The sequence below is a fragment of the Branchiostoma floridae genome, chromosome 9, assembly GCF_000003815.2.
Source record: "Branchiostoma floridae strain S238N-H82 chromosome 9, Bfl_VNyyK, whole genome shotgun sequence".
Lineage (NCBI taxonomy): Eukaryota > Metazoa > Chordata > Leptocardii > Amphioxiformes > Branchiostomatidae > Branchiostoma > Branchiostoma floridae.
Window position 1 is genome coordinate 4,848,321 of NC_049987.1, and position 23,771 is coordinate 4,872,091.

At 39.4% G+C, this 23,771-nt stretch overlaps 2 protein-coding genes across 4 annotated transcripts; one reads left to right on the forward strand and one right to left on the reverse strand.

Annotated features, from left to right (window-relative positions):
• Positions 1-2,598: 2,598 nt before the first annotated feature.
• LOC118423256 (microsomal glutathione S-transferase 3-like) lies at positions 2,599-8,868 on the forward strand. Of its 3 annotated transcripts, none has more exons than XM_035831340.1 (5): positions 2,599-2,827; positions 3,825-3,889; positions 4,263-4,320; positions 4,939-5,011; positions 5,549-5,705. In XM_035831340.1, the coding sequence occupies exons 1-5, from the start codon at positions 2,708-2,710 to the stop codon at positions 5,647-5,649; spliced, it is 417 nt and encodes a 138-aa protein (XP_035687233.1). In that variant the 5' UTR covers positions 2,599-2,707; the 3' UTR covers positions 5,650-5,705. The 3 variants fall into 3 exon arrangements, with proteins under 3 accessions (XP_035687233.1, XP_035687234.1, XP_035687232.1); XM_035831341.1 differs by lacking the exon at positions 5,549-5,705 and adding an exon at positions 7,335-8,868 and having other exon boundaries at positions 2,600-2,827; XM_035831339.1 differs by lacking the exon at positions 5,549-5,705 and adding an exon at positions 6,384-8,868 and having other exon boundaries at positions 2,603-2,827.
• Positions 8,869-8,970: 102 nt separating this feature from the next.
• LOC118423243 (adenosine deaminase-like) lies at positions 8,971-19,509 on the reverse strand. The gene is made up of 11 exons (XM_035831323.1): positions 19,337-19,509; positions 17,194-17,255; positions 15,778-15,900; positions 15,109-15,227; positions 13,820-13,945; positions 13,208-13,335; positions 12,820-12,891; positions 11,922-12,023; positions 11,466-11,533; positions 10,602-10,731; positions 8,971-9,735 (listed from the first exon to the last, which is right to left on the reverse strand). The coding sequence occupies exons 1-11, from the start codon at positions 19,364-19,366 to the stop codon at positions 9,655-9,657; spliced, it is 1,041 nt and encodes a 346-aa protein (XP_035687216.1). The 5' UTR covers positions 19,367-19,509; the 3' UTR covers positions 8,971-9,654.
• Positions 19,510-23,771: the final 4,262 nt, after the last annotated feature.

The window sequence follows — 23,771 nt, forward strand, 5'->3', positions numbered from 1 at the left end:
CAAGTGAAGTGATGCTAGTCAGCACAAAAGACAGATACAGCAGTGTGGATGTTTTACGTAAGAAACAAGTGAAGTGATGCTAGTCAGCACAAAGGACAGATACAGCAGTGGGAATGTTTTACATAAGGAACAAGTGAAGTGATGTTCACCACCAAGGACAGATACAGCAGTGAGAATGTTTTACATAAGAAACAAGTGAAGTGATGTTTTCAGCACATAGCACAGATACAGCAGTGTGAATGTTTTACATAAGAAACAAGTGAAGTGATGTTCAGCACCAAGGACAGATACAGCAGTGTGAATGTTTGACATAAGAAACAAGTGAAGTGATGTTCAGCACCAAGGACAGATGCAGCAGTGTGAATGTTTTACATAAGAAACAAGTGAAGTGATGTTCAGCACCAATAACAGATACAGCAGTGTGAATGTTTTACATAAGAAACAAGTGAAGTGATGTTCAGCACCAAGGACAGATGCAGCAGTGTGAATGTTTTACATAAGAAACAAGTGAAGTGATGTTCAGCACCAATAACAGATACAGCAGTGTGAATGTTTTACATAAGAAACAAGTGAAGTGATGTTCAGCACCAAGGACAGATGCAGCAGTGTGAATGTTTTACATAAGAAACGAGTGAAGTGATGTTCAGCACCAATAACAGATACAGCAGTGTGAATGTTTTACATAAGAAACAAGTGAAGTGATGTTCAGCACCAAGGACAGATGCAGCAGTGTGAATGTTTTACATAAGAAACAAGTGAAGTGATGTTCAGCACCAAGGACAGATGCAGCATTGTGAATGTTTTACATAAGAAACAAGTGAAGTGATGTTCAGCACCAAGGACAGATACAGCAGTGTTGTGTTTTTTTTTTGTGAGCCTCATTTCCGTGTATGCGTCTGCCATGAACATAAACTTTAAAATACCGCGCGCCGTGGAAAAGGTGCAGTAATAATAGTATAGCACAATAAAATATAGCAGAATGATAATTGTCTCGAAACACACAATGTTTTCCTCTTTCTGATCAGTCATGTCACTGAAAAAGAAAGTCTTTTCAATATGGGGTTCATCCAACACAAAAGTCCCAGATTCTGCGTGTCATTTTGTCATAAAATGATGTTTGTTTTTCTCTCCATCTAATGTACCAAAATCATACAAGTTGAAGGAACAGAACTCACGTATCATTTTCCCCAGTTTCATATTGCTGTTACAGCTTACCTTTTCCACTTCTTCTATGTATATTTTTTTATCTTTCTTGTCCTGCTAAAAGGGTAATATCGTTATTGTAACACACTGACGAATTGCACAGAGAACGGGCGCGTGGTTGATAGGGGGTTTCGTAATTTACCGCCAAGAAGAAACACGGCACAATTAGCTGCCGCTTTGTCTCTTTATAATCCTCTTTCACGGTTCCTTTCTTACCTGTTAGTAATTCCACAAAACAAAAAGCTGCATGACCATACAAAAAGTCATTCAAAAACGGACATATAGTGTCAAGAATTTTCATTTAACTTTGGTCCGCCACAACCGCTATGACGCAAAACTTTACTGCTAGCGTAGATATAAAAATGGCGGGAAAATGGCGGCGTACGTTCAATTGGGCCCGTTTAACCGATCCGGGCTACCATGCAACGGTTTATCACACTTTTACACGAGCTGTAGGTCACAAACAGAAATTTAAGATTGCTGTTGAATCATGCTCGCCTTGTGCCGTGAGCACGTGTGATTATTATCTACAAATCTGGCGATGAACGTGACAGTGTGTTCGTCCCGCGACGAGCTCGCCTGCCCCGAAAAGGAACTGAAAACTTTTGGCCTTGTTGTCTTCGAATGCACCGTTATTGAAGCCTTTTTGAAAATTAGTTGAACCCATGGATGTCTGAAGTGTGCATGGATATCTCGAAAATTACTGTTGCCGCACAAGTAGATCTCCTTAAATTCATCGCCGATTTATTTGGCGGTATTATGATTAATGGCGGTATTATGATAATGGGTGTTATTTGTTTCAGGATGATTCCCTGGAAGAGACGGTCGCTAGACGAAGCAAACTGCGCGCAGCTGGGGTGTTGAAAACTTGTTGACTAACAGGTGTCGCTTAGGTATGGGGTCAACGACCGACAGAGCGCCTTCGTGATCTTATGGGTACCTACTGGCTGGCAAAATACACCTGGTGATTATGACCTTGTTTCTGGGTGAAACAGGACTATTCGAGACCCCGGTACAGGAAATATTTCAGGAAAGTTTACCCCACGCAAATTGTTTCCGCCTCGACCAGATAACATCTTCCACACCCTCTTCTTGAAGAAGAAAAACAGAGGCTCATCATTACAATGCACTTTTTGACCCGATAAGCCCAAACATGACGTCACGACCTCGGGTCAAACCACAATATTATAGGTAGTTAAGGGTCGTGACTCAAATTTGACAATATAGCTATTACTGCTGCGATCCGCTTATCTGTTGACTTTATTTTGAGATATGTATTTCTATAGTTTATTTCAATGGTTTTTGTAGCCGCTTTTAAATACAAAATATTGTTAAAAATAGACTATTGACAGCAGAAGTTTGTACAGCTCCCCCTTTTGTGAATTTGAGCTGGTCCATTGTGTTGTAGCGTGGGTAGGCGTGGCTCTCAGCGTCCCTGTTTTCAGTTCAGCTGGTGTTTTCTGCAAAGTACGAACTCTCGTCCAACAACAGTCTGGTGATAAAAATGGCGTTTCAAGTCGCACCAGAGTTCGGCTACGTGGTGTTCAGCCTGGTGGCCACCTTCGTGACCTACACGTACCTGGGCGTCAACGTGGGGAGGGCGCGCAAGAAGTACGACGTCAAGGTACAGAAAATTATGCAACGTAACTGTGGAGTTTTGCTTGAACCTTGAACCAAGGCTTGAACCTTGATTGTGGACATCAGGAACTTATAAAGTTAGATTTTGGTCGGTCATGAGTAGAGTGCAGTGGAGTACAGCGGTTTCAGTCATGTTCTTTCAGGAGATTCCTAACCCTGAGAACAAATACAAATATAATTTTTGAACATTGGCTTTTCAATTAGTAGGCCACAGCAAGTAAATTTTATGGATGACATCCCATTGAGACTGCAAAAATAGTGAGATAGGGAAAAAAGGGTACAAAACAAGATGGCTTAACATTTTCAAAATAGTCACCATAAACGTATGGTACGTCATTTACATTAAAAAAAATCAAAGGGACAAAATATGATGTCATAGCCAACAAATTAATCAGGCGAAATATTAAGGAATGTGCTGATGTCATCCATAACATTTACTTGCTGTAGCAAATCCCAAAACTGAACTGAACGCCGCCGATGCAATTGCAACGAAATAAACAAAAAAAAGTTGCTTTCGTTCATTTATGAAATCTAACTGGTCTGAAAGATTTTTAAAAAATAACTATTCGTTAACATTTTCGTTCTTTCATATTTTCTTCTTTCAAGTCTCTTTGAAAATACTTTGCCATCATTGCAGCAGCTAGTATGTGACTTATATTATACTATGGCCCATATCGCAAACTCAAAACCACTGTGTCTGTCTTCTCCTTACTGAAAATCTTGTTGTTGTTTTTGTTGTTGTTGTTGTCCTCGTTTAACGTCTATTATTTCGCTAGACGTGGCCTCTTGGTGCTGAGTAACACATGGTTTGCTTTTGAGTCAATAGTCTCTCTTGGTATTTAACTCTTGGTTCCTTGTGCTTGAGAGTTGCTGGATGAGTAATAAATCTACTAGTATTTAAGTTAAAAGCATTTACAGTATTGATTGTACATTCAGCTTGCACCAATGATGTCTTTAATACATGTATAACATGTACCCTACAGTACCCGACTATGTACAGTGACAAGGACCAAGTTTTCAACTGCTACCAGCGGGCTCACCAAAACATGTAAGTCTCCTTTTTCTCATATATTGAGTCTGCAGTTCATCCTTTCAGTCATTATAAGTTGCTGGCATTCACAGAATTTGCTGTAAATGAAACAGGGATCTATTATTAAAAGCTCATAAAACTAAAACTTTAAAAGATATTAAGTAATGCATGTAGAGTAGAGAAGTGAAGTTGGATTATATTAGAGTACTGCTAGTAGACAATGTATATTATGATTAAATTAAATTAAATTAAAATTCCATACAATTTTCGTGCCGCATGGCCTTGCCATGCTAAAAATAAAGTAAAAGCACATCAGTATTGCCGAAACTGAGTCTATAATGATTTTACATTAGAGTCTAATCATACAATGTCTTTCTATTGTCATATCAAGGCTGGAGCAGCTGCCCCTGTTCCTGGTGTTCCTACTGGTGGCTGGTGTCCAGTTTCCGGTCAGTAGTTTTCACTTCAACATGTGTTCATGTCTCTACTAGGTTATGCTTCTATGATGACCGTTTCAACTCTATTACTATTAGCCAGGAGAATTAACCTATGGATGAGATTAGTGCCAACAAGAGCTCAGGATTCTTTTTCATTATGAGAATCAGTCCAAAGGGAGTTCACGATTCACTGTCATCAGGCTTAAAATAGCTAAAGTGGTCTACGGCTGGGTTTACACATAAAGTTTTTGGAGTTGACGTGGAATACACTCCACTGTAGCTAAATGCAGTTCAACTCAGCGCACTCACTCACTCACTCACTCACTCACTCACTCACTCACTCACTCACTCACTCACTCACTCACTCACTCACTCACTCACTCACACTATCCGGGTTAACGTCTGTTGTTCCCCATCCCTTGGGGGTTAGACGTCAGTAAACAGAATTCAGAGTCTGTAAACAGAAATTTAGGGCACTCAAGGACTCTTCTCTGCTAGGTCTTGAGTATCTTTGAAACCATGCTCAAATTGTAGTCTTATTATTGTTTTAGTCTACTTTTGTAGTCTACATGGCAAGCATTTCAGTTATATGTCAACACAAAGTCAACTTTTACCTGTTATCAATTCCAGGTCCCCTCTGCCATTGCTGGTTTGGTGTGGAACGCTGGCCGCATTGTCTATGCCCATGGATACTACACTGGAGGTTTGTATCTCATATCATACAATCATGTATATCACTGATCATCATCTTATCTATCCCTCAGTCTACCTTTTGGATCATCCCGGGGGGCAACACAGATAGAAGATCTAACAACCAGTTTTCTCCACTCTTCTTTGTTTTTCTTTTTTAGTGCTCACGGGTGCCTAGGCATTTGCACGAACAAATGAGATTCATACGAACATTATGTGATACGCAGAAATCACTATGTGACACCCACAGCCTTATGTGATGTGTGTGTCACATACCGGTAGTGATTCGTGCGAATGACATAAGGTTTGAATTGTACGTTTTCACATAGTGATTCGTGTGATTTTCATAAGGGTCGTGAATTTTCACAGTGATTTACTGTAATGTTCGTACGAATCTCATAGTCATAGGGTTTGTGCAAATGCTTACTAGGCACCCCTGTGCTACGCCTGCCCAATCAAGTGTCTATTTTGTGATTTATGATGATTGTAATTATAAGGCCCTTGGATGATTTTGAGTACAAATACATTTTTCAATATAATAAAATTACAGATCCTGCCAAAAGGATCCGGGGTGAATTTGATTTCTTGGCTCTGTTTGCCCTGATGGGCATGTCTGTGTATGGAGCGGTCCGTCAGCTCAACTGGGTGTGAACAGATGAAGCATCAAGATCTGCATGCGACATTCTCTGGAAAATGACCTTTGGAAACTAATCATTCTCTCAATCAATCAAAGTCAATCAAAGTGTGCACCCCAATGAGAATATGCACCCCTAAGTTCAAATTTATACAAATTTGACTGGGACTGAAAATATAAAATGGGAAAATTTGAATAAAGTATGCACCCTTCTCCACCAATCTTGGACTCATATTTTCTCTTTTCATGAAAATATGGTTAAAAAATCAAGGACATCTACATGTATGCAATGTCCTTGTTTGAATTTCTATGAAAAAAAGTTTGTAGTCACTGACATTGTTCCTACAAACTTGTGAATTGCAATTGCCTACTTCAAGTTACAAAATCGCTTGGAATAGAAGAATTGCAGTACACGAACTTGGTTTATTTGAGGCCCTTTATTTTTTTTCCCACTTACTAGTTCAACAATGCCCTGAAATTCAGGCGCACAAATCAATGTGCATATTCCTACGTTGGCAACAACTTACAGCACCCTTGAGTTTTGAAATGTTCAAAAGGTGTGTACTAATAATTTGACAAAATACCACTATTGAACCTGCCAACTACTTACTTGTTTGTTTTCCTTTTTGAGATAGGGACCATTGTTTTGTTTTTTTCTGTCACTCAAGTGTCTATTTTGTGATTGATTGTGATTTTCATAACACCTTGGGTATGAAATCAATACATTTTTTTCAATATGATATGATTACAGATCCCGCCAAAAGGAATAAGGGTGCATTTTCTTACTTGGGCTTTTTTGCCCTGTTGGGCATGTCCATCTATGGAGCCGTGCGCCAGCTCAACTGGGTGTGAACAGAGGAAGCCTCCGACCTTCATTAGAGTGCCCTTCTGTAGAAAGTGGCCTATGGAAACTTTAGTATAATCTTAGTGCCAGTAGTAGCAAGTACATGCAGTAATAGAACATTATGTTCACTTATCGGATACCAATGATCCTGATCATGAATAATTTGTGAGACCGTATGTTGATTGTGTAAGTTACCATGAATACTGGTGTCACATGTAATACTAATAATGGACTTTGTGGATGAAATAGCTACCTACTCACACTGATCCTACAGTGCTATCATGGTATCTACTAGTCTGAGTTTAAGGGTTATCTCACTTGACTATGGTACATTGGTGGCAATGCAGTGTTCTACATTGACTTAGTGTTACAAATATTATGACTTTGTAAATGGAATTAATATCATGCAAAATGTACAAGTATGATTAGAAAGATTTTTAAAAAACACACATACACAAAGCATCAAAGTAATTTTTTTTTATAGTTGCAATTCATTTAAGCACTCTGTATCAAATTTCTTGGCCGCAGCAATGACAAGTTAATGTACCACATCTTCAGTGAGATGCCCCTTCTTCATCAGTTTTCTGGGTAGACCTAATTTTGTAGAACTAATAGAAATCCATTAAAAACACAAATTTAAACAGATTGAAGCTTACATTGTTGTCAGGGTATTTAATCTCTAACCAGATCCACGGTGCATAATGACCTGTATAGTATCAAACCTCCGGTGTCCGTCTGACTCCCTTAGCTGCTACACTCCTTGGCCAGCTTTGATACTATCTTATGGCACCGTAGGATCTGCTTGGAGATTAAGTGTATTGTATTAGATGAGTTACATACAGTTTTCAATGATTACAGATCCTGAGAAAAGGATTTGGGGTGGATTTTCTCACATGGGTCACTTTGCACTGATTCTCATCGCCATCTATTGTGCTGTCCGTCAGCTCAACTGGGTGTGAACTTACTACGGAAGTATCCAGGCATTCATGGTTACACAGGGTTTTCTATGGTTGGGGGCTGTGTGTTACCTATATAAAATTTCATTGACATCATACAGATTCATAATGATTACAATTTGCTACCTGTGTTACCTATTAATCTGTGTAATCACCTGAAAAGCTGGCCATAGCCTACTAGTAAGTGTGATTTTAACCCTGGTGAAATAGATAAATGACATGAAATTTGAATCTCCAACGACCATGTTGGCATGTAATTGGATCAAGCAGTAGTGTCTTCATACAGTGTTTTACAGACATACAGTGTACACTGTGATCCAACATGGTGCAGATAACGTCAAAGCCTGTATATACACCTAATGCCAATCCTAATACATGTACTTGTAAAGCCAGGCAGGGCTAGCCTGGGTACCATCCTTCTTAGTAACCGCTGGCTCAATCATTTTGCTCGCATGATTAGCAAGTGAAAAGTTTGAGCCATTGGTTGGTGCTGAGGAAGGTAACACTTAGACCTAGGCAGAGACACTAATTATTCAAGATCAGGGCTCTAGCCAGCTCGACATTTTTTTTCCGTCAGCCAATTCCCATTGTCGCGAAAACACTATTCCAGGAGTTAGAGAGACTGAACTGAGACCTTGAAAAAGGGTTTTAATGAGATTATCGTATACGAAAGGGCACCGACACACATTGTCAACAATCATAACAATAGCAAAACAAACAGTGTGTGGCTTTTACGGCCGTGGACGGCATCCCCAAGCAGCCTGTAGCTTCCACCAAGGAGCTTTTATCAGATTTTTGTCCGTCAAAGTTGACGGATTGGTTTTAAAATTTTTCCGTCACACGCAGCAAATTTCCGTCAATTGATGGAAAAACGGACGCTGGCTAGAGCCCTGTTCAAGATAAACTTTTCCTCCTGATGAAAGTCTGGAGACTAATGAAGGAAACTGTAAGCAATAAGACCATTTTGGGGAATCCTTGTTATGCCGGTAATAATGAAGAAGAGTTAGGTAATGCGGGGGCAAGCCCAAAATTCTATAATTACTAACTAAAGATAAATGTCCTTTAGAAGCTTAGTCTTAATAGCAGTATATAACTGAATGTACAAGTAATTTTACTGGATACCATTTATATATTATACTCACACTATAATTCTTGTAATTGCGTAGTTTACTAAATGTGTGTAATTGCGTAGTTTACTAAATGTGTAAACTACATTCAGTACCAGGTATTACAACTGAACCCACAGCTGACATATCTGTATATCATTTTGTGTTAACGAAGGCATTTGGTATTGGTGTATAAATTACTGAAAATATATATGGGTAGTAATAAAGAAGGATTGTGAAAAAAAGGGTGTTTTTCTTCAATGAAAAATATGTCTTTTGCTTAAAAGTCATAACATTATATCTTAACATTAAAATGTCACTCAATGCAAATAGTAATGTGTTGGACATTTAATACATTGCCCCTCTATACATACGTCTTGATCAGGAGTTCAATTGAACAGAATGACACAACAAAAGGCAGTTTTTTAATCAACCAAATTGTTTATTTGTTTGCTTAATATAATATACATGTCGTAATCATCAAGTAAATCATATTCTGATAGTCCAATAATCTAGAGATTATATTTTACTGATACTACATGTAAAAATGACAAAAATGGTTCTATATATGGTAAAACAAGATGAATTTGTTAAAACATTTCAAATTTACATTTACTAACATTTTACATAAAATAGACAAATTAACCTTAACAACAAAGCTAACTTACCTTTTGTTTCATAAGATTTCATCACACTTGATTTCTCTGACTTACAAAATTTAATGTACATTTTGCACCTCACCCTCATATTCACTGTTAAAACAATAAAATATTATTGGCCGCATAAAATTACTAAGATTTAGGGCTACATTTTATGTTGGGTAACATTGAGACAAATTTGAACCATAGGAGGAATTTGTAAACAGGAATGTCATCTCATTTTTAATCACAATAAAAACATTAGTAAATATCATTCCTCTTGGTTGAAAACATCTTGTACATGTATATAGACCACATAAATTTTAAAATTTACATCTTACACCGAGTAGATACTCGAATTGCTAATTTAAGTACATTATAAAATCCACTTTCGAGTATCCAAAAAAGTATGGCCTCCCCGGAGCTCACTGAGCGCAAAATTTACTGTGTACTAAGTGAAGATGTCTGTGTAGCAGGGTCATTGCAGACTCTGGATATGTTTGACAAGTCTGTCTTTGTCAGCCTCTGGTAGGAAACATGCTTGAGCTGCATTCAGGTTCTGCAAAGACATCAAAATTTCCATGTACAGTCTATTTTACCCATGCAATGAAATTCTGTAACTTACACCAAGAGAAATCCTGGATGGAATGTGTTAGGAGGAACATCAAGGTGTGCAGTCTAACTAAAGGGTGAACCCGCTGGACAGAACCTTGGAAGCATGGTGTGAAGACTAGCCAACTGCTGCCTACCCCTGTGTCAGGGATCCCAGCACTGTTAAATGTTATGATATCTCTTTAAACTGATCTAATACTGTTGGATAATACTTCTACTAAATGTAATATCTCTTTAAGCTGATCTAATACTGTACTGGATACTACTTCTACTAGATGTAATATCTCTTTAAACTGATCTAATACTGTACTGGATACTAATTCTACTAGATGTATTATCTCTTTAAACTGATCTAATACTGTACTGGATACTACTTCTACTAGATGTAATATCTCTTTAAACTGATCTAATACTGTACTGGATACTACTTCTACTAGATGTATTATCTCTTTAAACTGATCTAATACTGTTGGATACTACTTCTACTAGATGTATTATCTCTTTAAACTGATCTAATACAACTGTACTGGATAATACTTCTACTAAATGTAATATCTCTTTAAGCTGATCTAATACTGTACTGTATACTTCTTCTACTAGATGTAATATCTATTTAAACTGATCTAAACAAATCAACTAAACATTGTGTACCAATGCTAAGTTTGATAAATATAGAAAAATCCTACCACAACCAATGGATTTATGTGATGCGGATTGCGACCATATGTATCAGGATTTATAAATCGGGAGCAATCATTGTACATGCATGGATAAAAGAAAATTGCAAAACGAGAACAAAGATTTGCTACTTACCAGGGTAGAAATCAAGGCATCGTCAAAGCCCCAATTCTCTTTCACAAAGTCCCGTTCTCGAGCGAGGGATGTGAGGAAGACCCTGGGATCATCAGAACTGAGGGAAAAGTTGGCTCCATCTTTGGCAAACCTGCAACAAAAGTGGAGTAACTGTAGGTTCGTTTGGAAAAGCAATCTTACCAGCACTGAAGCAGACCATAGAGCTAGATATTTCTAAAATAACAGGCTCTTAAGAGTGCTATTCAATTATTGCAGGTGCGTAGCACCGTCTTTGAATCGACAGAAGCGGTTCGTTCAACCGGGATACATGGATGGAGGATGGATGCATGGATCGGTCAATTTAACCAAACCCTTCTAATAGCCCTTCTATATGCCTGATTGCATAATTGAATCAGCGTAGCCGACTGGTCTAAGGCACTGGGTGTAAATAGCAATTTGCTTCTGCAGCCGTGAATCATGGGTTTGAACCCCACTTGTTTTTTTTTCTTTGTTAGACAAATCTCATGTTAAGTTTTTTTTAATAGATGACAGACCAATTCAGTAATTCGATGTTTAAAAACTCTTTATTCATGTGATTTTGTTAAACATCCAGGCTTTCTCCAAAATACGCATCGGCCAGCTTTTTTTTCAGAAGCTTTCTTGTTTATGATGTTCTTGACTTATTGCTGACCACAAATTTGTGGAAACACACTCAGATAGACACACATTCACAGATACACCTTAACTAATACCTTCTTTTTTCATGGAGGTATATGTAACAAGAGATTGAAAGATGGTACAATGCAAGTGGTAACAGTCTACTTGCCTGTATACATGTATGTATATTTAGTGCCTGATTAGAATGTACACAACTATTAGAAATACCTCTTGGCTGGATGTTGTGAGAATTCTGTCTGCACAGCCCCTGTCATGTAGCTAGACACTGGACACACCTGTTTAATACATACATGTATGCGATCACTCAGAAAAAATCTACATCAACATAAATGATCAGAAAAATGAATGATTGTGTTCTAAAAAATTTTAAGATATAGTGTGAATACACATATGTGACACTTTATGAAATGATTTTCAAGAAAAACTTTGTGAAAGCAGCAATTTTCTCTGACCGGTTTAAGGGTCTTACATTAAATATGATCTACAATCCACAAAACGATTATTATCTATTACTTAATTATATCATTAGGCAATGAGAAAATGATTGTTGTTAGAGGTTGATGATCTCGTGTTTCAGTTGTTACAAAACGCAGGTAAATTATAGTGCTGAACCATTGAATTTCCTTTGGACTTTCAAACCAAAAAAGACAAATCAACAATTACCTCGAAATGTATGCCGTCTTTCTTGAGCCGTTGATACAAGTCCTCATCATCCAAGACATGATATCCATGGCCAATACGTTCTGCGTGCATCTGTGTCACTGCCTGGGAAATTTGCAAAAATGAAATTAAGGAAATTGCAACCACAAATCCCTATATGGGGACTGCAGGGCTATTATTGTAACTGCAAAGAGGCCTCACCACAGCACAGGTTTTCAACAAAGCACACCCCAACAAAGCACACCCGTCCGGCTCATCACAGCCTAATATCACGCAGCGGCCATCATAGATTGAAGACGAGGTCAATGAGGCAAACAGACAAAACTTATTTTTAAAATCAGCTCCAATTTAGTTTTCCCCCAGACCACACAAATTTTCACAATATAAGATCAAATAATAAATATAATTATAACCAGTGTTATGCAGCAAAATATGTAGCAATTTAGACTCGTGTACTGATCCCATATTCCCTTAAGAGATGCAAAATAAAAACATAATAATGCAAATATTTGACGGATATGCAGCCATTCTCTTATTGGTCAATTTTCTAATTTCCATGCTATCATTGGTTGAACTACTAATTATGATGGACAGTCTTTTGTTTGCCTCATTGAACTCGTTTTAGATCTATCATGGTCGCCGCGTGAGAAAGGTGTATTAGTACTCTTCCCAATAAGTGTGTTGTGTTCTTTTACGTACAACAGCATTTGCCGTTGTTAGGAGGAGAGTTAAGGGCTCATGAACAGTAAGGATGCATTCCTTATCCAAGTATAGTCTTAAGATAATTGTGCTAAAAATTCTGCGATGGAGTACGGTGAGTTTGAGTATAACAGATACATACACTATAGCTTCTTTAGTCAAGCTGACAGACACAGACAAGTCAAAAACAATTTTTTATTACCTCTTCAACTATTTCTGGCCCTCCGACCTCGCCTGCATGTATTGTTCGATGGACTCCCAGACTTTCTGCCTCCTGCACACAAACATACATGGAACTGATGAGGGTCCTCATAGGGGGTATGATAATATTGCTACCCTACAAAGCAACTATTGCTGAGTCCTAATTCAATTGTCATGTTGCCAATACAAGGCAGTTAAAGTTCTATTTAACAGACACTGTGTCAAACGCCTGTGATGATATTCCCTAGTCCCTATTGATATGCTAGTAATATGCCAACAATCTTGGTTAAAATGAGTAATGTTACCTAGCTTCGGTTAGTCGCCCCTTGTGCAAACATACCTTTGATACTGATACAGATTGTTATAATATTAATGACAAAATGTCTCACCTGGAAGGCCTTGATATGAGGTAGGTTAGCATCCTCCTTGTATCCCACTGTCCCTCCTGCCAGATCCACCCCCACCACTCCATCACTGCTGTACTTACCACACAGCTCCACCATCTCATGGGACCACTCTGGGAAAAAAGCATTTTAGAAAACAATCGTATACAATTAGTTGTGCCATAGTTGAGAGCAATGCATTACAGCACAATCATCATTTTTATTCATCATCTAATATTTGCCAAATGTGATAGTGGCAGCTATCAAGCACACTTTGCAGCAAAAGTGGCACATACTGTCTAGCACACATTGCAGCAGTAGTGATAGCTGTTCAGCAGTCACTTTGCAGCAATTGTGACAGCTGTTCAGCAAATTGTTTTGCTGTCCAGCACTTGCAGCTGCAATTGTAGTAACAGCTATTCAGCACAGTCGTGAGCAATAGTGTTATTTGTCTAGCAGTGCACTTTGCAGCAATAGTGTCTGCTGTCTAACACACTTCCCAGCAATAGGGACAGCTATCCAACACACACAACTGTCCAGCACTCATACAATGAAGCAGTGACATATAAAATTGATATAAATCGGAATCTGTACTATCATTTAATAAAACATACCGACCTGGATGTTCCCTGATGGCACACAGCAGACTCCTGGCCTGTATGTTGAAGTCTTTACTCCCCCGCTTCAGACCTGCATTCACAAGCTCCACAACCTCAGCTACTGTTGGGTCATCCCCACTCTCACCTTCAACAATACAGTACAATGAGTACAACCAGCATAATTGTCATGAAGATTGGGTTCTGGTTAAGATAAAAGTAAAGGTAAAGGTAGAGGTAAAGGTTTAGGAAAAGATAGAGGTAACGGTAAAGGTTGAGGTAAAGGTAAAGGTAGAGGTAAGAGGTAGATGTAGTCTCAGGTAGAGGTAAAGGTTGAGGTAAGAGGTAGATGTAGTCTCAGGTAGAGGTAAAGGTTGAGGTAAGAGGTAGATGTAGTCTCAGGTAGAGGTAAAGGTTGAGGTAAGAGGTAGATGTAGTCTCAGGTAGAGGTAAAGGTTGAGGTAAGAGGTAGATGTAGTCTCAGGTAGAGGTAAAGGTTGAGGTAAGAGGTAGATGTAGTCTCAGGTAGAGGTAAAGGTTGAGGTAAGAGGTAGATGTAGTCTCAGGTAGAGGTAAAGGTTGAGGTAAGAGGTAGATGTAGTCTCAGGTAGAGGTAAAGGTTGAGGTAAAGGTAGAGGTAAGAGGTAGATGTAGTCTCAGGTAGAGGTAAAGGTTGAGGTATAAAGGTAGAGGTAAGAGGTAGATGTAGTCTCAGGTAGAGGTAAAGGTTGAGGTAAAGGTTGAGGTAAGAGGTAGATGTAGTCTCAGGTAGAGGTAAAGGTTGAGGTAAAGGTAAGAGGTAGATGTATTCTCAGGTAGAGGTAAAGGTTGAGGTAAAGGTTGAGGTAAGAGGTAGATGTAGTCTTAGGTAGAGGTAAAAGGTTGAGGTTGAGGTAGGTAAATGTTGAGGAAAAGGTAAAGGTAAAGGTGGCCCCATAGCCTTTTTGAGGCCATGGGGGTAGAACCCACTGTGTCTATAGGGCACAGTATTGGAAGGCTGAGACCATTGATCTCCTTCAACTGCCTTTTACCTGTCCAACAGAAGTCAAGGTATGCAGTAAGGAAAGTCGTGTTCAGTGCATTTCCCAACGGTACAAGATTGGCAACATGAGATCGAGGATTCAAACCCAGGACTCTGGCTTATGGGTCAAATACCCTGCAGTTACACCACACAACCCCATAATAGAAGAAGTTCTGTCCTTTTACATTTTTACAATATTGTTATATAAAATAACCACCAGCCTTCTTCAATTTTAGAAGCAATGAAATAAATTAATCTTATCACTCCACTTTTCTTAAATGGCTGCTCACCTGTGTGATTACTTGTGAGTAGATGTGGGCAGTAACGGGTTTCAAAGTACACCACTCCTTGTTGAGCCTCGTCCTCACACAACTCGTAAGCTATCCTGCGAATAGCAGCTCGGTCACCGCTAAGTATTGGAGGAAAGAATTTTCTCTTTTTATTTACATTTCAGGACAATTTCACCTTGAACAAAATAATCCATCTTTGCAAAGTCATGTATGATGTAACGTTGTCTTATTAGTTGTCATCTGATTTATAAGAAATTCACTAAATCTGAGGGCAAAGCCATGAATATGTGTCTAATCCATTGGAAAAATTCAAGAAATAACTAAGGAATAAAATAGACATTCTAAAACTTGAATTTTGTTCTTCAATACGTTTTTCTTCAATAATTTGTGCGCAAATTGAATAGATGCATGGATTCTGTACGAAGAATTTACTACATAGACTTTCAATTCAATTTCTTGGTCTTCGCATTCACCCACCTGTCTTTATCCATCCCAAAATGCTCTTATACATCTGTATGAAATTGTCTTTCTGAGGTATTTAGCCGGGTATTCAGTCACATCAAGATTATACTTTGAAAACAAATAATAGATTGTAACAGTATTGAAAAATAGTCAGCATTCAATTTCAATTCAGATAATATCAATGTCCGCCGAGATATAAATGCAGACCTGATGACTGGTAGCAGGGTCTGGAAAGCGTGGAACATGGCGGCGATCTTGCCTGGTTTGTCCATGCTGACATGCGGCACCAAGCCATCCACCGTGTCTGCAGGCAACGACAAGCCGCGGCGCCTGCAAAGGAAATGTTACAGTCAGGGCTCTTTTTTAAAGAACTTTAAGAAGGGTACAAGGTTGCTGCACCGCTATGGTCTGACCATGTGACTGTCCCCCTGCCCTGGGGAGCAGATCCTCTGACAAGCCTTAAATGCAGATTGCCCAAGGTTGTTCCCACATGTATGTCACATGTTACACAGGCCACAATATTCAACTGTGACCTGTTAGACAGTAATTGTTGCCCATGATCATCATCATATCGTGGCATGGTCTTTATTTAATGTCCTATCCAGGGGACATCCCTAACTGCAGTAAAGGTACTCATTTCCACCTGAGTAAAGTGAAGAAAATTAAGTGTGTTAAGTGCCTTTTCCAAGAACATGAGATCTGTGACATGACTGGTTAAAGGTCTACTACGCAGTTATTTGCGCTTCAAACTGAAAACAAAAAATCCATTTTCCGGCCATTTCTTTATATAGTTTGTTGAATCAAGCCTACCACGTTACGGAACACTATTCAAGGCATGTCAGGAGTCGATATTTTCCCCGTGCGAGCGCGTTTGAAAACCTGGGAATCTGCACGCCCGCGCTGGGTTTCAGCCATTTTGTTTCTTCACCGACGAAATCCGAGTAGTCCCGAGTCTGCCCGAGCCTACCCGGACTTGGTCACATGGTTCACCGAGTCATGACGTCACACAACCGGAACTCACCGGAGATTCCCGACCAATAACCGTTGATGATGGATTCTTTTTTGAATTCTCACCAGTGCCTAACTAGGGGGGTCAACAAGTTACAGCGCGCGTAGGACGAAATGTTTGTAGGCTAATTCTCTACGTTGCAAACGTGAAATAATGACACAAAAGTGTCAAAAAGTGTCAAAAAGTAGTAGTAAATCTGAGATTTCTTAGTTCTAAAATATTTCAAATTTGAGCGCAAATAACTGCGTAGTAGACCTTTAAACCCAGGACCTCAGGGTTCTGGATCAAACACGTTGCCGTTACACCCCACAGCCCAACAGAATCTGTCGACAGGGACCCCTATCGGTATCTTAGCCAGCAGAATTACCGATTTTACCGGTAGAAACCCTAATCATAGTCTCTGTCGACAGAAACACCCGGCAGGATCTCTACCCGCAAAATCGGCAATTATACCAGATCTGAGTCTCTACCCTGACATGTAACTATGTACTAGTATTATTCTACATGATTATACATAACCATAATTACCATTATACATCTTTAGTTTAGCGATACAGCAATTTGAAACAAACATATTGTCAACATTTGAGTGGAGAAGAGATACATGTACTTACTTGGCAACATCGAACAGTGTGTCTGTTCGGACTGCACCATCCAGGTGAAGGTGGAGTTCAACCTACAGTAAAAGATGATCATGAAAATATAAGTTTCATAGACTTGACGCTAGTTAACCTTTATTCGTTCCGTTACCTTAATTCGTTTTTTCAAAAACAGGGAATCTACGGAGACACGGTAAATGCAACATCAGTAATAACCACGGGGATGCATAACCGAGAGACTTAAGTGTTCAGAATATTCCTGAAAAGGCTCCGATGACCACGCATTTGAAAACAGCGAGGTCAAAAACGTACCGTCCCTTATTGTAATAGCCTACCGCACCATGGGAGGATTGCGTCACCGCGTTGTTTGCCGGAATGGCAGAGATCTATCACATAAATGCTTCCAGTTCACGATTATCATGCACAAGACGACTCAATAAAGTTTGTGTTGCTAACCAGTAACTGGACTCAAAGTGTGATCAATTGTCGAAAACCGTCTCTCTGTTGCCACAACCTCCCGCACTTGTGGCGCACGATCGAACATCGCCATGTTTTTTCCCAGAAACCTACGGTCGCAACCGCGGGAAAAAGATTGGATGACGACATTACAAGGTATTTATTAAACTTACCTTTAATAACTCACTAACTCGCCTTTCTCTCTTAGATCAATATTCAGCCATCTATTAAACATTTTATGCACCACCAAGAATGGAAATGATATTGAACATCGACAAATTGATTGATTTTACTCTGGTCTCCTTTTTTTAAAACGTGCAAGTCCCAAGCCAGATCAGGTAAACTGTTGCAAATACGGCCTTGAAGACGATACCAACTGTCTCAGTACAGGTATGGTACACCAATAACAAGATTTGCACTGCATATTTGTCGACCACAAGTCTGACAGCAATGTTTTATATCATTTATTGTGGAATCTCTCGTTCTTTTATCCAAGGCATTGACAACAGCGGCATATCAGACTTCACACCCCTTCATCTTTAGTGTTGTTGGCCGCCAGAATTGACCTTTGACACAAATATATCGGGTTACATTTTGCCGTGTGGAGGGTGCAAAACACTGCACAGATGGTTGTACTGCAAACTGATGATTACCCGCTTGGTACTGAGCCGCAGCACGCCGTTCAAGTTGCAACGAAAGGTGCATAAGTTTTATGGAACGATCATGGAACGATCATGGCGCCAGGATCGATTTTACGTCACGGTCTACTGACCCAACAACCTCATTTTTTTTACCAACGCGCTACTGCGTGCGACGGTAAATACTCAGCGGTAGTTGTCGGGATTTTTTTGTTGCCTGAATAAGTTTGTAATCTAGAGCACTCCATTCATGAGTCAAGAAAGGAACAATAGCTTCAGCACAAAGTAATTAGTAGCGGACAAACATGAGAACGAATAAAGGTCACGCCCTCCGGGAGCGCCGTCGTTCTCAACGCAACGCGACGGTGTTTTCAAATTGAGACATTTTCATATTAGCATGTTAGGAGAGAAAATATATCGTGGATGGGATTAATGACAAAGGTAAACAACAATACCACCATGTTGAATACAGAAATTATGCTTTGTTCTTCTGCCAGATTGGAATAAGCTGACTCTTGGTGAAAAACGCAATGAATTAACTTAAAGGTTAACTAGCGTTAACTTAAAATGCTGAATTCTGTTTTGGTTTGATGACTTCATTTCATTCAAGTGAGTGAGTGAGTTAGAAAGTGAAACTGTAAAAGTGAAAGTCACATGAACGTGTAGTCATTTGTGTCAACAAGTAGAAACAGGAACAACATTTCTCCTTCATGCGCGTCAACCCGCCGTGCAACTCGGCGTGTCCTGATGAAACTCACAACGTGTATCTCTAAGCAAAGTACCACTGTGACAGTGATATCTGTGATCTGTCATCCATGTAGAGACCAAGTTTTCAAGAGTCGCTAAGTACTGCAGTACACATGATGATTGAAACAACATCTCGGGCCAGGCGGTACTCTTTCCTCCTTGTTCAAACCATAATCATATTTTGGGTTTCGCAGATCATGTTACGTAAAACGTGAGTGAAGTAAATATTATTAAACTTTCCAGCTGACGATGAAGACCTGGCTTATAAGTGACACTGCGTGTAGATCGGGTACGTGTAAGGAAAACCATCTACTTACCCACATCTTACTGGGATCAAATTCAGTCATACTGGAACTTCTCTGGTGACTTTATCCCGCGATATTGGTGGACTTTGGATCTCGGGGGCGTTGTTTTTGTACACGATGTTTAACAGGAAGTAGGTCAAAGTTCATGCAGGTAAGTTACTATCGAGAGCTGACCGCATGCAGTTTCATTTTCCTTCCGCGAGAGAAAATAGTCCGCTCTTCAACTCCTAGCGCAACTCATACTCTCGCCAAATGATGGACTAATTAGCCTTCTCGAGCGAAGTATTGTTATCCCCATTTTCACTAGCGTTATGTGTGTCGTTTGTCTGTCTGTCTCACTCAACAAGATAACTCAAGAACGGCTAGGTGGATTGATTTCATATTTGGTGTGTTGGTAGGGTGTGATGAAAGCTGGAAATGATTAGATTTTGGGCCCCTTAACGGTTTTCCTTGGAATTGCAGCGCAACTTCCGGTTTTGCTACTTCGTGTTCTGAATGATTATGGTCGTGATATTTGGGTGTTAGATAGCTCTTGTGCTCAGGAAGAACCGACATAAGTTGGACCCCCTAGCAGCTCGTTTGGGGATAGCAGGGGCATTTTTTGCCAAAAACTTCTATCTGAAGTGGATAACTCAAGAAGGGAACAATGGACTTTCATGATTTTTGGTATGTAGGTAAGTTACGTAGGTAGTTAATTGTATTATTCCATTGTTTTCGATAACTAGACTTCAATAAATGTAACACATGTGAATTATGAATTTTGCATAATATGGGCAATGGGCAAAAATTGCAAATCCGCTTGATAATGGGAATTTACTCTTGTGACATGTGTACATTAGTCAATGATGAACATCACCATGCATATCAATTCATGTTAAGTCATTTGCATAAACTTAATAAAAGCTCTAAATATTTCATGGAGGTATGAGGTCGCCGAAATCTAGTTCAAGAAGCGTTTGACAGATTACAATTTAGCAAGGGTTTGACAGATCATCCTGATTTCCAATACTAATTATAAGTGAAGAATGGCATGATTATGCAAATCAAGAGGGAATTCTCTATAACGTTATCAGCTACGTTCCATGATAGTACTTTAAAACCTATGACATAATTTACTGCAAAGAGAAAAATTGAACATGAATAGATATCAAATCATATCATGTACATGAAACACGTTTGTTTGTTTTTGTTTGTTTTGTTTTAATAATTTCTCGAAGTCGTGGACGTATTAACTCGAAGGTATTTGGTATGTTGGTAGGTAAAGGTGAAAGTAAGAAATCATTGTCTAAGGGAAAAGTACTAGTACCTCTCGATGAGCGACGGCTGTAAAGTCCTAGGCCGCAGAGCGGTCACAGGAAGTTGCCGTCATAGAATGGAGTGTTGGAGACCTGAGTCTGATTGCTCTGTATACAAATATATATTGACGTAAAAGTCGGAGACCTGGATGGTGGAAGGTTTTCTGAGCGCCCTTTTACACTATCATTATCTTCGCCAAGAAGATAATGATTTTGCCGACTTGGGTCTGTATGTAGGTCAACAGGATATAAGTCGAGAAATTGTGGACGGAACTTTTTGATTTTTTTGCAGGTGTGTAGCGATTGTCGATAGGCATGCCTAGTTCGAAAATGGGTGACCTGGCATTTTTCTACGGTACGGTAGCGAGCTTGGTATTTTTTTGGGTGTTTTTTTCGGGAAGCATAAGTCAAAATACAGCTGGGCGATTTTCACGATATTTGGCAGGTGTGCATGTAGCGGTTGTGGAAAGGATTGTCATGTGCGAGAATAGTTTAGCTACCTTTTATCTATGGTGCTGTAGCTGGCTTTGTATGTAAGTGCGTTTGTCTGTATGCAAGATAACTCGAGATGTTCTTGATGGATGCTAATGATATTTGGTTGATAGGTAGGGGACACAGAAATGAAGGTCAAGTTCGATAATGGGCCTCCTGGCGACTTGTTTCGGTACTGCAAGTGAGCATCAAAGTTTGCGCCTAAATTTTCCAGAAGTGCCAGGTTCATTATTTTTTAATGGTGGATAGCTGTTGGGACTAGGAGTAAATGGTGTAATTTTGGGCCTCCTAGCAGCTTGTTTGGAACTGCAGTGGGTCTTATAGTTCGTAACTTTTTAGATGGATAACTCCTGAGGGGATTGATGGATATTCTTTGTTTTTAGTAGGTAGGTACTTTGGGTGATTATCAACATAATGAGATGCAAATTATGTAAATCACTATCTATTCAATATAATTACTTAGGGAAACTAAATGAATTGCGATATACTGCAGAATCCTATAGGGCTGGTACATACATGTGTGTTACAGCTGGTGTCTTAAGATGTAGGTCAATAGGTCGCCTTCAAGGATGTATTGTATTGAACAGTTTTACATTAACAAACAGATGTCACCTTCAGGGATATAGGTACGCCCAAGTAAGAGAAATATTACGGACTAACATCATCATCATCATCATCGGTCGACGTGATCACACATGTTCGCACATGTTCACAAACAACGTGGTGATACCGCCACTTACGGGGTAACATACCCTTTCGCTGGCAAATTACAAGACGGGGATGCGCCAGGACTAACATATCTGTCTGCAAAGATGAGAAATGCCCCTCTCTATTATGCCTTTGATCAAAAATGACTGTGAAGCGTATAGACAAAGTGTGCTACAGTATCGCCAAGAAACAGTACATGTATCTACTTGCTGTTCCCCAGGAACAAGTCAATTAGCATGCTTCAAAGATGACTTTTCCCACAAATTTTCCCGCGGGTCCTTGATACTACACAGTGGGTCTTTTAGTTCGTTATTTTGTAGATGGATATCTCCAGAGGGGATTGTTGGATATTCTTAGTTTTGGTAGGGAAGTACTTTGGGTGATTATCAACATAATGAGATGCAAATTATATAAATCACTATGTATTTAATATGATTACTTAGTTACATGATACTGTATATCTCTGGACTTGTGTGTACTGTTCACCAGTGTGAGGAGGTGGTGACCTGGTTACACCAAATTAACCCTGACTCAAGCAGCATGGTGACCTGGTTACACCAAATTAACCCTGACTGAAGCATAAGGGAAAGAACCACACATGTGGGGGAGGTGGTTACACCAAGTTAACCCCGTCGCAAGCAGCATAAGGGAGACAGTCACTCATGTTTTCCTTCATAATTTGGAACGCTCTGGAAGATGAATGGTGAGTGCCGTCTGTAAAACGGCCGGTGAGACTTGTGAATTCAGCTTTCCTTGTTTCATGTTCGCTTCCCAGTGTTATAACCTGTACACAGTCTCGACTTGAGACCTATCATAATCATCAAACGCAGTACAAGAGATGAGTAACTCGATTTGCATGGGAAATGTTGCTACACGTGTCATTACCATGGCAACAGCTTTGGCGGCAGTCTTTAGATCTACCGATTTGACAGGGCTTACCACGTTATGCGAAAAATCGAATTAACTTGCAACCAATCACAGCCAGCATCGGCGCCAAAAAACGCGGTTACGTTACGTCAATCCAAGGAGCTTTGTCACTCACTTAGAAGCGGAAAACTTTGCGAATAACCCGGGAAACTGGCGTCTGTTTACAGTTTGCACCAGGAGGAAAACGTCATTTAATTTAAACTGAGTTGAACGATTCCTTTGTCGATAGTTGTAAAACTATGAAAATCACAAGCGTGACTGTTCACAAGGCATCTGATACACACACAGCTAATGAGATAAGAATCTGAACTAACGTGTCAGATTCATAATACATTCCAGTTTCCCGACAAAATGCATTTTAAATCGTACGAGGTTCGGGTGATTCCGATCGGAGTTTGCAGGCATTGTAAATTAGAATCGTGAAAAATAAAAGTGAATCATAGTTACCGAATAAATAGTATTATGATAGTCCATTCAATCAGTCTTGAAATTGCTGGCCTTTACATACAAACAAACATACATACATACATACAAACACTACCCGAAACATAACCAGCCCTTCGAAGGCACCTATGAAAATACAAAATAGAAAGGTAACCTCAGGCCACTATAAACTGTTCTCATTCTACAAGGGCATTTATTCACAGCGCCATAAAAATTGCTACATTATGTACACCGGCAACATAGATTATTCTACTTACAATGATCACAATCCAACCAACCGCTACATGTGAATAAATAACATATGGACACATATACATTAATTATTCAAAAACAACGATCTTCCATAAAAATTGTTTATTTGGCGAAGATATGTGTTCGAGGAACTCTAGTATCTTCTGAATTCACCTATGCCACACTTTACAGCAGGCTCTTCCCAGCCCATTCTTTTTAAGCGTTTGCATTCCCACTTGCGAACGTGATTCTAAACTTTTCTCTGTTTGTAGAGACGATTTATCTAATCATGTTTTACTCTGTGACAGGAGGGTATCGTCCGGCGACATAGTATTGTTTCTGACGATGTA